This window comes from Rhipicephalus sanguineus, chromosome 1, assembly GCF_013339695.2.
Source record: "Rhipicephalus sanguineus isolate Rsan-2018 chromosome 1, BIME_Rsan_1.4, whole genome shotgun sequence".
In the NCBI taxonomy this organism is placed as follows: Eukaryota; Metazoa; Arthropoda; class Arachnida; order Ixodida; family Ixodidae; genus Rhipicephalus; species Rhipicephalus sanguineus.
In genome coordinates this window covers 206,345,185-206,362,762 of record NC_051176.1, presented here as the reverse complement: position 1 = coordinate 206,362,762, position 17,578 = coordinate 206,345,185, and the positions used below count along the sequence as shown (strand labels likewise).

At 40.3% G+C, this 17,578-nt stretch overlaps 1 protein-coding gene across 34 annotated transcripts in view; it reads right to left on the bottom strand.

The window, feature by feature from the left end:
- LOC119406177 (ankyrin-2) overlaps positions 1–17,578 on the bottom strand; it is a 345,579-nt gene that overhangs the window by 208,499 nt on the left and 119,502 nt on the right. For all 34 annotated transcript variants that reach the window (XM_049418902.1, XM_049418869.1, XM_049418918.1 and 31 more), the window contains exons 15-20: positions 15,763–15,956; positions 14,440–14,637; positions 10,865–10,963; positions 7,768–7,951; positions 7,361–7,501; positions 4,859–4,988 (exon numbers count right to left, since the gene is read on the bottom strand). In XM_049418902.1, the coding sequence (XP_049274859.1) occupies positions 4,859–4,988; positions 7,361–7,501; positions 7,768–7,951; positions 10,865–10,963; positions 14,440–14,637; positions 15,763–15,956 (946 nt within the window). The remainder of the gene's footprint in view (positions 1–4,858; positions 4,989–7,360; positions 7,502–7,767; positions 7,952–10,864; positions 10,964–14,439; positions 14,638–15,762; positions 15,957–17,578) is intronic.

Below are 17,578 nucleotides of genomic sequence, written 5' to 3'. Positions count from 1 at the left end.
GGAAACAAGCAATAATTTTTAAACTTGTTATATGCCAAAGTGCTATGTAAAGGGCACTTGATTTTTTTCAAGCAAGGGGCTTTCAATTCCTTACGGCAAATTTTCCCTTTCATGCTTTCACTTTTGTTTTGAGCTCTCTTCCATTCCTCATATAGAAAATAAACTTCTTCTTCTAATTTTGAAGTAGGTGCAAATAGGTTGTTTATTAAAAGCCTTTAAAATTCATACTAATCATGGAGGTGGCACAAACACAAAAACATTCCACTTTTATCTAATAAAACAATAGCTGGAACTTTTGCACCTTTTTTTTCTTGTTTTTGTACTTGAAGCCTTTTCATGTATGCATATTCAAGGAGAGTGAGAAAAGCATCTAGCTCGCTAACCTACTACTTGTCTAACTAGTAGATGAAGGCTAAGTGGTATGGTAACATAGGTTGCAAAGTATACAACATTCCATACTTTCTATACTACACCTTATTTCATTCACTGAGCACTATACACAGATTACCATTACAGTCCAGAAGAATCTGTTGTGCTGCCTGAAGGGCTGTGAAAGTTCTTTGTGAACCCATGTTTAGCGTACTTCTGTCCTCTTTGTCATGTTTTATGCTGTACACAAAAAATATTTCAACATATCAATGGCGACCAACGTTCCCACATAAAGCTCCTACAGGAACTATAGAGATTAAAACCTACAGCTTAATCAATTAAATTTCCATTTCAAAGCACTTGTGTAACAGTAGCACTAATAAGGTCACTCAACACAAAGTAACATAAAATTATTAGACTTGACGTAAGAAAATTTTTTCATTCCGCAAACACTACTTTCTCTCGTATTCCTACTCCTGAATGCTACAGCACAGAATAATGAGAATGCTTCATCTAAAAACAGGCTTTCTATTAGCTGCAAGCTGAAGACAGGCACTACATTCACGGTAATGGTCCCAACACAAAATAATCATTGCATATTAAGTATGTTAAAATACTTTGGAGCTGAAAGCTCATTTAAAAGCACGTGAAAAGGTAATTCACAAATTAGCAGCAGGGACAACAGAGAAGCAAGAAGTAGGAAACACACGCACTGAAAAAGAATGAGATGCATTATTCAATGATCAGCCAGACTAAAAAAAAATTCAATGCTTGAAGCACTTTTACATATGCTGCACTAGACAACACATACACATGCACATAGTGCCACAGCTAAAGTTAGCAAGCTTTAAAAAAAATAAGAGCACAGCCTATTATATTGTTTGTAGGCTCCTAATGAACATCATGAATTTTTTTCTTTCTAATCAATGTTTTACTAAAATTACTTTTTTTTTTCGTAATGATTTATTTAACTATGTTTGAATGGGAAGGATATAGCCGATCATAGAGAACAATTAAGCTTGTGCAGTGCCTTTCCAGACAGTCTTTTTTTTACATTAAAATAAAGCTTAAAAAAGCAAGACAGTATTTTGCGCAGACAAGCTTGTGTGCCACTTTGCACTTCCTTCAATTGAGGTCAGGGCTTAAAAGTCAGGAGAGGCTCGGGGGGGCTAGGCCTCCCCACTTGCCCAATGATCAGCTATGCATATACACACAACCCCTCATTTAAACACATATACATACAAGTTAGCCATGTGGGTGTGGGGAGGGGTGGGGTGTGGGTGAGGCCTCAAGCATTGTTGGGACCACCCCTTGAGCAAAGAGAGACTTCAAGCACTGAGTGAGGTGCGAATGAACAAACCCTAATGTGCAAGACTCGATGGATCCATCTATGCGACAAGCTGCCAATGTTTCAGCCCAAGGCTTCCCTCCCAGCCACACTTCTGGTGTGACGTAGCAAGATAAAAGAGCACAAAGTGTTTTTCAGTGCCAATAAGTAATCTATGAGAGAGCAAAGCCATCACACTTTCAGTAATCTGTGACAGAGCAAAGCTATCACACTTTCAGGCCTTACACTAACAATTATATGATGCCCTTAGTGTCAGTGAGACCAATTCTTATGGGTAAAGCAATTCTTTATTTTTCATTTTGCCTACTCTGGGTTCAACTTGCATTCAACAATTTGGCACTCTGAATGTAAACGCAAGCCTGCAACACAAAAGACAGTGATCGCCAAATGCTGCCAAGATTGAAATGCCTAGCTCATCCCAGTGAAAATGTGAAGAAACATGTGCAATCAATTCGAATCTGTGTCCACCAATTGAAACATTTCCCGCACTCACATGGCAGCAGTAACGAATTACAAAGTCAGTTTTTCCTCTTTTTCAGAAACATGGTAAGCTGGGCCAGATGGCAATGGTTCATTGCGGAACAGCGCAAAAGGGACCGCTCAGCACTCTTTGGTGATACTTCTATTTTGTTTAGACAAAGAAATCAAAGGGCACGTGAGCTTGTTGAGGCGGCCCATATGCACAAGCAGTCGCAGTTGTGCGTCACTGTGCCCACCGTTACATTGCATGAAAAAGAGGTACAGTATCTTGGACTTGTTTGAACGGTGTACAACGCATGTATGTCGATGGTTTTACAGTTTTGGCAAGGTTGACAACTGGCCTAGTTGGTAAGGTTCCATTATGTTCCTTCTTAATCCGTGTTGTTTGCGCTGCTTTAACCATAATGGTACGTTTTTGAGACCCCTCGCTTTCGTTCTTCCCTCATTCCTGCATCTATTGCATAGTCTCTGAATGTTTTTCTTTTATATGTTGGCTTGATCTTAGGAATAAAGCTTCAGTTGTTGGTCAGTGCTTGTTTGTGTCTTTTCCTGTTTTTATTTGCTTTTTGCTTTTAATTTTTGCAAAGTGAAATGCAGTGCTTTCTCAAGCTCCAATCTATCCTATTTACAAGAGTACAAACATCATGGTGCGTGAACAAAAAGCTGTGCTTTCTGCAGTGTGATAGCAACTCTCATGCCTGGCTTTTGTCGATGACACACTAGAAAAGTGCAATTTTCTCAACTACGATTTCAGAGTTTCTTCTAGTGTATCCTCACACAATAAAGGAACACCTGCAACTAGCACTAAACAATAAAATTTTGACCAGCTGACTATTCTAATTGCTGGCACGCTCAAAAGGGTGGACAGAGCAGAGAGAGCAGTGGGTGGCGTTTCCCCTCACAACCCACCATAGTTAGAAACCTTTTCTGGAATGCAAGTTGATCACAGAAGTGCAACATATTATATAAAAAAATTATATTTTATACTGAAAGTGCCACAACTATTTCTGTGTCATAATATCTGGCACTAAATATTTTTAGCACGCACTTCTAATATCAAATGTGAACTGAAGATATCTTGATAAAAAAATTTGTCTCTGATGCAAAAAGTTCAAGCATCATAAAAATTTGATGAAACATCGCTGAAGGGAACATCTCTTGATGAAACAGCATAAAGCAAAACCGTGTTTGATGAAATGGACAGAACCAGCCATTCATGTCACCACTGCTAGAATGTACTAGAACAGGGGAGTGCTCGGAACGCCCGCAGCACCCATGTACAGAAAGTGAAGCCCAAACAGGGTCAAAGTGCTTGTGGCGCTGCGATCAGTAGCCTGCAATGTGTCGTCGCTTAAGAGTTGCGCGCAGCTTCACCAAAGCAGTGCAGGGGTAGAATGGCCGCTTCCCACTCAAAAGGCCCGTGTTGAAATCACAGCTGTAAATAGTGGGTTTTTATTTTTAGTGTCACTTATAGCTGTACTGGTTTTCCTCTGTTTCTTAAAACTAGCTTCAGTAGCTACGTATTGCTACAAAAAGTAACGTAAAATGTGAAATCTCATTTTGAGTCTCGTATTCGCAAAAATCTTGGTGGCCATACTTTATGTTTTTGTTGAATGCCATGCAGTGGCGCTGCAAATAACTACGCTCCCTGTCAAATTTCTTCTATTTCACTTCACATTTCACGTTACTTTTTGCATCAATACGTACCAACTGAAGCTAGTTTTAAGAAACAAAGGAAAACCAATACAGCTATAACAAGTGACACTAAAAATAAAAACCCACCATCTACAGCTGCGATTCGAACCCGGGCCTTTTGAGTGGTAAGTGGGCATTCTACCACTGCACCACTTTAGTGGAGTTGCGCGCAACTCTAAAACGATAACACATTGCAGGCTACCGATAGCAGCGCCATAAGCGGCTTGACCCTGTTTGGGCTTCACTTTTCGAAGCACATTCCGAGCACTTCCCTGCTCTAGTACACTCTACCACTACCTACAAACTGAAAGTTATCCTCACCAAAAGTCACAAGCATTGTATCCTCAGGAATTTTTCTCAATAGGAGAGATCTACAGAAGTACCTGTCTTACTTCAATGCACTTTGTCATCAAATTAGGTTTGAAGCATTAAGTTTCAGTGCACACTGTTTACTACTACGAATCTATTAATCTGGGGGTATGTAAGGTTCAGAGGTGCGTAAGAATAAGGCAAATACTGCTAAAAGATACAGTGATATGTCCGGAAAAAAAATTTTTCTGTCTCTTACTTTAATTTGACCTGCCAGATAATTATATTAATTCTATCTGTCCTGTTGAGTTATAATTATGGTAAGTGGACAGTAATAGAAGTGAACAAAAGTATTTACTTTTTATTCATGTATTGGCCGCACCTGAGCAATTCGGACTAGAACTCAAAGAAAAAACTGCAGCCCTTACATGAGAATAGACGGCATTGAACTCCATGCTTAGTTCACGTGAAACAGGCTGCTGTGCCACAGGCATTATAATTTACCACTTTTCCGCAGTGATAAGATGTTCAACAGATGCATGGAGCACATGAAGCTACATGTAGAAGCTATGCCACTAGTCATTCACACCATAATCTCACAATTCATTAAACCAGGAATAATAAAACTCCTCCCACAGCACGCAGGTGTGCCCATACCCAGCGTGAATAGGTGTCCGGGATAGGTCCACGTTGTCTGGTGCATAGTTGCCAACAAAAACAGCTTCCGTGGTATGGGCCTGCGTTGGTGACAAGCGTTCTTCTTCTTGCGTCAGAGGTGCAGAATGCCCTGCAGCAGGCACGGAGTCACTTTTAGTAGCTGTCATCATATGAAGAAAAAAAGTAATAATAAATGCCTAAGAAATACACACGCATGCTTCCCCTTTCCTCTTTTTTGCCAGCTTCTTTATATGCAATGAAATGTCTCAACAAAGTAGCTACCTTCCAGCTAACAATTTGGTTAAAACTAGGGGCGTGAGCATAGTAAGATTTTTTAATGGAATCTAACATAAACATCTGAGGAAACCAGACTTCCAATACGGTTACATTACATTGAAAACTAAGCTTCTGCAGAGGTTCACGTAAGAAATCAGGCTTATATGCACTGACATGTTTGCATGCTACCATTTACAATTAAGACACCCAACTTACTGAGGAGCCTGTAAATAAAAAACAACTGCTCTGAATTATCCAAGGCAACATAGCAATGATATTACCGTAATATGTTACCAGGCGTACGCAGAGTTGTGTTCACTGAAGGAGAGAAGTCTGATACTGAAGCACCACAAACTTTTTTATGGCGTGAAAACATGTTGAGACAAGTAAAATAACCAATTTGTATATACAAATGTGTATACAGTTGAAACCCAATCAAATGAAACCCGATTTTACAATGTTCCCGATCTATTAAAGAAATTTTCACTCCCCACCGTCCATAGGGGTGAATGTTGTCACCAATCCGAAGGAACAAAACTAACTTGGCCACTATACCCGATATAACAAAGTTTTTCCTGAAACAAATAAATAAAAATGAAGTGATTTCTTTGCAATTTTGATACACGCGGGTTTCCGTTTCAGCGTGCACTCTAACACTATCCAGCGCCAGCTTTATTTTGACGAGGCTGCACACCACACCCATGCACAGAACAACAGACTCATCAGCCAGTATAGTGCGCTTACGTGCCAGATGGCACGTAATGGTGCTTCCTTTTGCTTTCGACAGGTGGCACTGATCGTGTACTTGCAACTTTCTTGCTCGGCCTGCTCGCAGAATCACTGAATTCCTTTCCGTGCCTTTGCATATCTGCAGCCTTCATAGTTTCACTTGACCGTCTACCTGGTCAGCATCGCCCTGACATCAAGCCTCCCATGTCCGGACAACATAGGAGGCAGCATGTCCGGACCAAACCTTGTGCATTAGTGGCAAATACCATGCTGCAGTAGCTTTTCGGTGTCGCAACATAACAGTTTCCGACTTTAAAGGACTGAAAAATCACTTTCTCTATTTTACAAACTTCTCGATTTAACGAAACAATTTGAGCATGGTCATCACTTCGTTAAATCAAGCTTAAACTGTATAGGCTATTTATCTAAAAGCAAGCCATTCTTACTTAATGACTAGAAATTATTGAGTGGAAGTTATGTGCCTTGCGTGTTCATTAAAGCTTTGCCCCTACGCAACAGTGCAGCTATCCTATAAAAGAATCATTCAGAACAGTCCTCACAGCCATCATTCTGTCTCCCATAGGACTACAATAAGTGCTATTATTCCTCATATATTAAGCAACAAACATTCGACAACTTCAAACATTAAATTCTTGATTAAATATGAATGCAGCTGTACAAACTAATCTGTTCACATTCAAAATTTCAAATATTTGCACACCCCTATTTTAAATATAAATTTTAAGTGAGTCAAGATTTGCACGTTTTAGCTTTGAAAATTATTCATGCCTTTACAAAAGGCACTCTCACTGGCTTCAAGGTATCAATGCACACAATCAAGGCAGGGAATCCAAACTGGAACACTACAATGGCCTGAGCACTTAGCCAGTACAGCCTGCAGTTATAATTCTGTTAATCTCTACTGCAGTTTCTACACTTGCCTACTCTGTTTGCAATTAACTGTACAGTACAAGCTTAGTCAATGAAGCCAATCTTTTTTAACCTCCCATTGTTCACTGTCAAAAGCAATATTTGTGAACCTCTAAGGATGATGATAATACTACAAACTGGATCACAAAATATATACTACTACACATGAATCAAACAACCTCTATGTTTTGTAAGTTTACACTTCACTGCACCATTCAAGTTTTCAAGAGTCAACACAAATTTTCCAATGACGACTAATTTTAACTATATATCATTCATTCATTCAATCTTTCATACTGTGACCCCCCTACTGCATATGTTTTAAAGGTGTAATAACCCGAACAGAAAACACAAGGCTTCACATGATCTGGAAAAACTTAAAGAAGACAATACCAGAACTATTTTATATATTCAGCATTTTGCAAATCAGTTCTGCAGAATCCCGCAAGGTGGCGGAAGGGTTAAGAAAGGGAAAATAGACAACCACCCAATTGTAGCACAAAGCCACATATATTCAGCATGCAACCTGCAAGGTATTAAACATTAAACTGAAACCACTCAACTAACCTGGTTCTCGCATGATGTGGATAGATTCGGTGATGCGTTCATCTCTTGTGACATCAATCGGCAAAGAATCATCACCAAGTGACTTCATTTCATCGGCTGTCAGATACCGGAAGGACTGGTCACCCAGCATGTTGTCCTCAGCTAGTAATAGAGAGAATAAATTATAAACCTGTAGGCTCTCATGTTTGCTAACACATTTTGAGATATCTCTGGACATAGAGCTCTTAGAAACTTAATTACTTTAAAATTATCAGTTTTCAATATCAACACAACACAGCATTGTTTACCATATCTCTGACATGCATATTTTGTTAGTTAAAAAAAACAACAGAGAAACGCCAACCTTATGAACAATTTTGAGAACCTCCTAGAAGAATATTTATGGGACATATAGTTATCATACTCACCAGCTTCATCTTCGGAGTCACTCATGAAAGTTTCATGCATAGTTTCTGGGGCAACCACACGATACTTTTCTTCTGTCACAGTTGTTGTAGTAGTGGTCACAATGGTTTCTGTTACTACCTTCAGTGTTTCCACCACAGATATGTAGCCTAGACGCTGCGCTATGGCCAGTGCAGTCTGCCCTTGCTGCAAGAACATTAAATTTATAATCAGCACAAAATAAAATTGTGAATAGTAACTAAACCCTCTTGAGATGTTGATATGCAGGACATATTAACACCTTCTTTCTGTTTCTGGCAAAAGCAACCAATAACTAACAGAAAGCAGTAACATTCTAAACATTATTTATTGTATACTATTTATTATTCACTTTATCATGGTGACTTCAAGCAGTGCAACTCATACAGCAACAACAATGCAAGGGTAGTTAATTTCTGGTACTTTATAAAAGTCTTTTAATAGGAAATGGTGACACTGACCATTCCCTATGACAAAGGAAAGAGTAAATGAGGAGTCTCATATAAATTGGTGACGAGCCTTTTTCAAGCTTTTACAGCATACAAGGCTACTACTACAACAGCAGAGGCTCCAATAATGTTAAGCAATGCTGTCGCTGCAAATGATGATTAATTATGGCTGAGTGCTTTGTAATGGGTGGGCCTTTAAACTACCCACTAGTACAATCCACATGGTTGTACAATTCCTGGTGCAATTCTATGCTTCTGCCATGCAATATCATACCTGGTAACAACACTTTTCGCCCTAAATGATATCTGTATAAGGTTTACTTTTCTGAAGCAGTTTCAAGCACTGGTGGGGATCTGCGAAAGAATGCCCGACTGCCACACAGAATGCCTGGGTTCCATTGCGGCTCAAACCCTTGATTTTTATTCTTTCCATCCATCGTGATTTCCCACTCACAGACAACTCCACCAACGCTGACACTGCAATTTGTACGACATGGGCTCTTCAACATTATCGCATTAAAATGATAAGAGTGCCATTCATTGTGCCTAATAGAAGGGTCTTTTTCTTTTATGCAGAACACCCTTAAATAAACTGTTATGTCTAGGCCCTTGCCACTTTTATAGCTAGGCTTTGTGGCTGGATGGACTTTAGCAGTAGCAAAAGTTTTAATGATATAGTAATTTAGCTAATTGCCCAAAACATGCTATATAACACGCTAATTATTTACTTTATTGCATATATTCTGAAACTAAAGCCGAGTAGTACAAAGTTAAGTCAGCTTAACATAAATTCTATGGCTAGCATCGCTTTAAAATATCCAACCTTGCTATGAAATCTAACTCACTCAGAAGCATGGAATTTTGGGCTAGTTGGTGTTCCATAGTCCAGAAAACACAGTACGTAATGAGTTCCCCAAATGCACTGCCCTAGCAGAAACAATCTCTGATGCTGATATTTCAAAAGTGAAGTTTGTCTTAGAATTTCTGCTAAGCAGCCATGACTTCAACCCTGCTCAGCTTGAACTTCATAATTGCAATGTGTCCTAAAATTAGGGGTGTGCGAATATTCGAAATTTCGAATATTTTTCTAATAGTGTTTGCTATTCGATTCGATTCGCACTGGAATTTTACTATTCGAACTATTCGAACTTCCCACAAACAGTCAACGTCCGATTAAAAGTGACCCCTTCAGGTTTTCAGTATGCTTCACCTCATTACACTCTCGTATTGCGGCAAAGCCGCCTTTCAAGCTCCGTCTACGTCCGATTGAAAGTGGTCCCTAGATTTTCAATATGCTTCACCTCATTACACCCCGGTGTTGCGGCAAAGCTGCCTTTCAAGCTCCTTTACGGTCGAACTTTGCCAAGACAGTCAACGTCCGATTGGAAGTGGTCCCTAGATTTTTCAATATGCTTCACCTCATCACACCCCGGTATTGCGGCAAAGCTGTCTTTCAAGCTCCGTTACGGTCGAACTTTGCCAAGACGCAGTCAACGTCCGATCAGAAGTGGTCCCTAGATTTTTCAATATGCTTCACCTCATCACACCCCCGTATTGCGGCAAAGCTGCCTTTCAAGCTCCGCTACGGTCGCAAATGTATTAACTAAAAAAGAAAACGCTGGTTCCAACATGGAGATGAAAGATGTGGCAGAGTTGGGGGCTTTATTAATGCTGTTTGGGACCAGAAATTTGGGCAGGAAGTCCGAAAAATCGAACGCCGAAGCTTTTTAGCATCAAAAAATTTCAGATGTTCTTATATATCGACATCTACGAGACAGATTTGGAACTTCGGACTTGAAGGGAGCACACCCTTGTCCGTCACATAAGTTGGGCTTCCACAGAAGTTGAAAGAGGAGGAGAGGCTGAGGAAATAGCATCTTTGCCTATCACATGTAAAGTGTTGACGGCAACACTTTGGTTGCACCAAATCATGTATATAAATAGAATCCGGCCTCTACATTGCCTCATTCTTGATAAGACAACTATGAAACACCACCCCGCCAGTGCTTCACTAACCTAGTGAAAAGAAACACTTTAATGTTGCTATCTCATAAGAATATGCTTAGGAATCCTCTCTCACTTTTTTTTTCTGCAATTTTGCTTCAAAGTATTCGAAAAATATTCTAGAAATATTCTAGAAATATTCTAAAAATATTCGATTCGATTCGCACTCACACTTCAATATTCGAATTCGCTTCGCACCTAAAATTTTGCTATTCGCACAGCTCTATCTAAAATTAATAATTAAGAACAGCCAAATTTTTAAACAAGATTTTGTTGACCCTAGTTAAACTCCTTGCCCTTAGGTGTCATTCTGCAGGGTTTTTTTTTTTTTTTTTTACAGCTTTAAGAGACAGCATAAAGAAACTGGCAATGTGTGCTGCAATACATTGCATGGCAAATTAGAATCCCTGTTAACCACAATGTAAAAAACTGTCCTTGCAGTTTGATAAATTACCCCAACTACCATTAAGTTTCTTAATACAGTATAATGCACACACAAACACCACTAGTCATAACACCACACCGCACCCATTTCTAAAAGTCAAAATTACGATAAAACCATCAGCATTGGGTTGTTAACTATAAAAACTTTTAAAATGACATTTTACTAAGGAGATCATAGACTTACGTTGGTAATGGCATTAGGAGCTGCTCTGTGTTCAAGCAGCAGGTTGATGATAAGTGTATGCCCTTGTTGAGCTGCCTGGTGCAGGGGTGTGTAGCCATGCTGTTTGAAAAGAAGCATTATGACTAAGTATCAGAAAAGCACACTTCTATAGCACGGAAGCAGTCTTATAATAAATAAATACTGTTCCCCTTCCAGGATCATACCCTGCATCCTGTATTAAGCATGTAAGCATTAGCAAAGGATACCCCTTACATGAAAAAAAAAAAAAAAAAGAATAAGATGCAATGTGGTCATAGAGCAGACTTTCTGTAAACAGAAATCTCTTAAATGTAACTGCTGTTTAAATGGAACAACTGCTCCTACTATGATTGGATTTGTACCTGAATAATGCAACCCTGTTCATCTCTCAGTAAATGGAACTCCTGTTAAACGGAACATATTTTCTTGGTCCCTTCAGGTTCCATTTAATGAGAGTGTACTGCATTTATCTTATTCATAACTAACTGCAAAGTGCCTACACATGTTTTAAATATAAAATATATTTGAACACTGAAGCCTGCAAGGCATGAAAAATGACACAGTTGACATGCTGTGATCAACAGCAACCAGACAAGGGTATCCTCAGTTTGTAACTAATGTCTCTACGAAGGTACTTGTCAGGATAATCTCCCAGAACATAGCAGCACAGGTGAGCCCTTCGTAATTTTCTCTGCTTTTTGAAAAGCTATCAGCTACCTTCACTTTCTAGTGCTTGGAGCGCCTTAAAATGGTATTAAGAGGGTGTGTACAGACAGCAATGCATCTTTGCACATCTTTCTCAGTAGACGGGACTCCTTTTAAATGGAACTAGTTTCCTTGGTCCCTTGAAGTTCCATTTATCGAGATTGTACTTTTAATATCATATTATAAGTGCCTTATAAACGCATTCCCTGAGATATGAAAAAAGTCATCTACTGCCATAATGGGACTTGCACGTGCAATGCATATAGTGGCCACTCCTCGGTGTACTACCATCTGACGGCCTGTTCTTACTCTGGGTGTAAAATTGTTTCAGCAATCGAAATACATGAATCACTCTTTTCTGAGCCTGTTGTGTTGATTTTTAAAGTCTGCAGTTTTAGTTAAAGTTTTTTTTTAATGAAAAGATTGCACAAAATTACGTATTTTTAACAATGAAGCTGTTTAATCTAGCCGTGAGTTATATGTCGTATCACGATTCATAAACGGGTATGTGCGAAAGAAATTTGGTAAGTCCCACTCCTCGCCACTGGTCTACTAAAAATGAAGAAGGCAACAGTAGCCAAAGAAACGGGTATGTGCCACTGTGCAGCCTATCAGAAAACTATCACCATAATAAACGGGTATGTGCCACAGAAATTGTATAAATCGCACTACTCACAACTTCCACTAAAAAGGAAGAAGGCAACAGTTAGCCCAACAAATGGCTGCGAAGTGACGGCGGCGAGCCGAAGACCCTGAGTACGTACAAGAGAATAATAGGGAACGGGAAAGGCAACGGCGGCTGCGAGAAGACCCCGAAGCGATGGAAGGCCTACACCAAAGACGTGCCCAGGTTGCGTCTGTGACTGTCTGTGGTTTAACTCGAACCTCAATGCGCTGAGAATCAACTTAGAAACAACCTGCATCACCTAGCTAAGGTTTAGAAACAACCTAGAAGCAACCAGATTAGTATTCAGAATCATCCAGTTTCGCTGTTTCAAGGCTTGTGTGGCTTAGTGCAAGCTTTGCCAATTTTTGCTCAGGAACTTAAAACAGCCACCTACATCTACACAATCAATTTTTGTATATTTGGTACTTTTTTCCATTTTTGTTTGCCTTACGACGCTTAGTTATAACGACCACTATGCTATAATTGTTTTTCTGATGTATATCACAAAATATGTACACACACAGTCTTCTTACAGAGCATAAATTTTAGCCAATGTTTATTTATTATTTGGTTGAAGTTTACAGACCATCTGTGATGAATTACTTGCCATGATCTATCATGGACACTATAGCATCATTATCGTTATTATTAATATTACATTTTTTGTCAGCTTTGCATGCCCATGCTACAATTTTTTTCTTTTTGTTTCCCTCGTTCATTATCTCAGTTGTTCTGTCTCCTATCTACACTGCATCTTGTTCCAAAGGTGCCCGCAATTGCTTACCAATGTTTACCAAGGGGCTAGGTCCCATGTCAAGTTACAATACCACAACCCAATTCCATTGTTGAGATACCATGAAGATCTAATTTTGTCATAATGATGTTCCGTAAGTGGGCTTCACTGTACAACACTAAACACTGACAAGTTCATCGTCATAAGCTCTCCGCATGTATACTGGCTAAAGATGAAAGTCACTGGGATACATTAAAGTTTTGCTTCAAGATCACTGGTGCAACAAGCAAGTGAAAAAGTCTGTGAAGTAGGGGTGTGCGAATATTCGAAATTTCGAATATTTTTCGAATAGTGTTTGCTATTCGATTCGATTCGCACTGAAATTTTACTATTCGAACTATTCGAACTTCCCAAAGACAAATCCAATCAACGTCCGGTTGAAAGTGACCCCTTCAGATTTTCAATATGCTTCACCTCATTACACTCTCGTATTGCGGCAAAGCTGCCTTTCAAGCTCCGTTACGGTCGAACTTGGGCAAGAGACAGTCAACGTCTGATTGGAAGTGGTCCCTAGATTTTCAATATGCTTCACCTCCTCACACCTCCGTATTGCGGCAAAGCTGCCTTTCAAGGTCCGTTACGGTCGAACTTGGCCAAGAGATAATCAACGTCCGTTTGGAAGTGGTCCCTAGATTTTCAATATGCTTCACCTCATCACACTCCCGTATTGCGACAAAGCTGCCTTTCAAGCTCCGCTACGGTCGAAAATGTATTAACTCAAGAAAACGCTGGTTTCAATATGGAGATGAAAGATGTGGAAGAGTTGGAGGCTCAATTAATGCTGTTTTGGACCTGAAATTTGGGCAGGAAGTCCGCAAAATCGGACGCCGAAGCTTTTTATCCTCCATTATTTCAGATGTTCTCATATATCAACGTCTACGAGGCAAATTTGGAACTCCGGACTTGAAGGGAGCACACCCTTGTCCGCCACATTAGTTGGCCTTCCACAGCAGTTGAAAGAGGAGGAGAGGCTGAGGAAATGGCATCTCTGCCTATCACGTGTAAAGTGTTGTCGGCAATACTTTGGTTGCACCAAATCATGTACATAAATACAATTCGGCCTCTACATTGCCTCACTCTTGATAAGAAAGACAACTATGAAATATGACCCCACCAGCACTTCATCAACCTAGCGAAAAGAAACACTTTCATGTTGCGATCTCACAAGAACATACTTAGGGATTCTCTGCAACTTTTTCTGTAATTTCACTTCGAATTATTCGAAAAATGTTTGAGAAATATTCGAAAATTATTCGAAATTATTCGATTCGATTCGCACTCAATCTTTATTATTCGAATTCGCTTCGCACCCAAAATTTTGCTATTCGCACAGCTCTACTGTGAAGTAATATGAAGTTTCTCTCATTGAGATAAGAATACATGACAGCTTACTGATGTTGTGGCATTCACGTTGGCACCCTGACGCAGCAGAAAGCGAATCATGTTGGTCTGTCCAAAATGACATGCCACATGCAATGGAGTGTAGCCAGCCTTGGTCGTTGGATCCAGGGAGGCACCATGCTTAGCCAGAATAGTTGCCACTTCCACCCTGTCCTCTTGAGCGCACAGGTGCATGGGTGTCAGCCCATTCTGCAATCGCATAACGAAAAAAACAGGCAACAGAAGTCACATGCTAGTATATGCTCAATAATTATACCGGCTTATGTACTCTAAGTATAATCAATTTTAAAACGTAACGCATTTTACAGGTTATCACTTGCACTCTACTGAAAGTCAAATCCTGCTACTATTCGAAGTTGCTTCCACTTCCCTTTGAACCAAAAAGAATGACATTTTCACATGCGTTGTTTCAATTTTAAAAAATATTGTGCAGGTTAGTTGGGTCATGACAAATATGCTAATTTTTCTTTATCATATGTGATATATACTACTTGAATTCGATTCAAAATTATTCGACCAAATAACTATTCATTTTGAATTCGCTTCGAACCTAAAATTTACTATATTCGCACATGCCTACTTTTTACATTCACTCATACCTACCCTTTTAACTACATGCATTTGTACAGTGTTCATGTATTTTGGACACAATACTCTGTGAACAATTGTTTAGCATACCAAATTTAGGTACTTTGCATATTACTAGTACTTCTCTCAGATGTAACTATGACAAAAGCACCATAAGCTAACCAGGTTCACACAGCTACTTTTTTTTTTTTTTTTTGATGCAGAAATATCAACAGTTGAGCTGTAGTTGTCGACATTTAAAGTACATGTTTAACCAAGGGCAAATGTTGCTTAGCTTCAAAAGTATTAAGTTAAATAGCGACAGTTTTAAGGCTCAAACACACTGGCAGAAAAACGCGTGCTGCACGCCATCGAATGCTGTTGCAGCGGTGCGGCCACACCAACTCTGAAAGTGGCATGTGACGCACCGCGAGAAATCGTGCATGGACCCACCCCTTCGCGGCACTAGAATGCTACCGTGCGGCAGCTCTGGAGGCTCACGCTTTACTGCCGGCAACATGCCATGCGCGTTTTTCCGCTAGTGTGTTCGCGCCTTTAAAAAAACGTTATAAAGCACAAGCAATAACGTGCCTCTCCCTCCTTCATTACCCGCACAATAGATGAAATTAAAGTAGACTATTGACTGCAGTAAAGAAACATACAATGGCATACAAAATGTTTAAAGCACTAGGCTTTCTTAAATGCAGGCTGTATGAAATGATGCATTTATCCATATCTTAAAAATACCTTGGCCTTGGCATCACAGTCAGCTCCATGCTCAACCAGCAACGCAGCCAGGTCGGCATGGCCTTCTTGAGCTGCCAAGTGCAGAGGTGTGAAGCCCGCCCGTGACTCAGCTCCCGGCTTGGCTCCGTACTCCAATAGGCTGCTGGCTATGTCCATCTGGTCTTTGCGTGCTGCTACGTGTAGTGGTGTATACCCTGAGAAAGCACAAAAGGTGAGGCTATAATAGACAAACTATCCAAAAAGAATGAAAATAGCTCTACTTGAGCCAAACAGCATTTCAAACAAAACAAACAAAACAGACAGCAGTAAGATGCTTGAATGAGGTCCTACCAAACTGCAGTTAAAGCTCGACCTAACAAAACCTGATTTTATAAATTTCCCGCTCTAACAAAGAAATTTTTATTCTTTGGCAGGTACCCACAGGGTTCAATGTTGTCATCAACTCGAACTAACAAAGCTATCGTGGTACTAAACCCAATTTAACGAAGTTTTCCCAGAACTAAATGAGTAAGAAATGAAGTGATTTCTTCCCAATTTTGACATAGACTGTTTTTTTTTTTTCAGGCGTGTGCTGTAATGTTATCACATTGAAACATATCACCGCCCTAGTCACGACCTTAGCTTTACTTTGATGAGGCCGCACACCATGCCCCTGCATGGAACAATGCACTTAACAGTCGCTGGTGCTTTTACATACCAAATGGCACTAAGGGCGGTGGTGCTTTGTTGTCCCTGTAAATGCTCCCACAGGAGCATGGTGGCTGCTTTCGTTGTTTATTCGTTTATGCGAGAGGTGGCACTAATCATCTCCTTGCAACTTTCTTGCTCTGCCTGCTCACACAATCACTGCATTCGTTCTCCCCGTCCTTTGCCTGTCGGCAGCTTGTCATAACTTCACGTGACCGTCTACCTCGCCTGTACCGTCCAAACATGCGAGGCTTCATGTACAGGCTTCGTGGGAGGCTCCATGTCTGAGCTGCCCTCGATTTTTCGCAAGCGAAGGCCTGTGTTAGCGGCAAGTAAAATGCTCCGGCACCTTTCAGGTGTCACTATGTTACAATTTTAGAATTCAAAGGGCCCAAAAACCCCTTTCTCAATTTTACGAACCTCCCAATTTAACAACAAAATATTTTGATCGTTGTCATGACTTCATTAAATTGAGTTTCAACTGTAGAAAATAAGTCTGGAACCATAAATGGTGAACCAAGTGTTATTTGATGTGCAGCATGCCATATTATGCATGCGTATGTCACAAACACCCATGGTTTGTGTTATATTTTTTCACCCTCTTATAATAGTGTGGGCCCTCCAAATGGTGTTGTACCACTAAAAGCCAGCCATCAGAGTATGCAGGCAAGAACTGCAAAAGATGAACAAACCTATTTCGAGCTAATTTTGGCATTTGTTTTAAAGAAGCTTGGTGGTAACAGCGCTGCCGTTTGGGTGCTCATGGTTTGAGGTAAAGGACAGCCCCTGCCATGGAAACCTCAACTGTTTTGTGCAAGCCAGAGGTCTAGCTTACATGGGACAGTTAAGGGGGAAGGTGTGTGCATGTGTGGTGGAGCAGGCAGCAGGAGGGGAGGGAAAGAGAGGAGGAGAGGACTGCAGAAGAGCATGAGTCGGCGTGGATATGCTTGCGCGCTTTGCGCAGCAGTCGTAGCCAGCTGAGTGCATAGGCAGCCTGCGCTCCTTATCGTGCAGGTAATCCGTGGTGGGTACAAAGTGCGTGCAGGCCAAGACTGTCGGTACCGATGTGTGCCCTGTCTTCTCATAGTAATACTGAAAGGCGAGCTAGTTGGTACAAATACATCGTAAT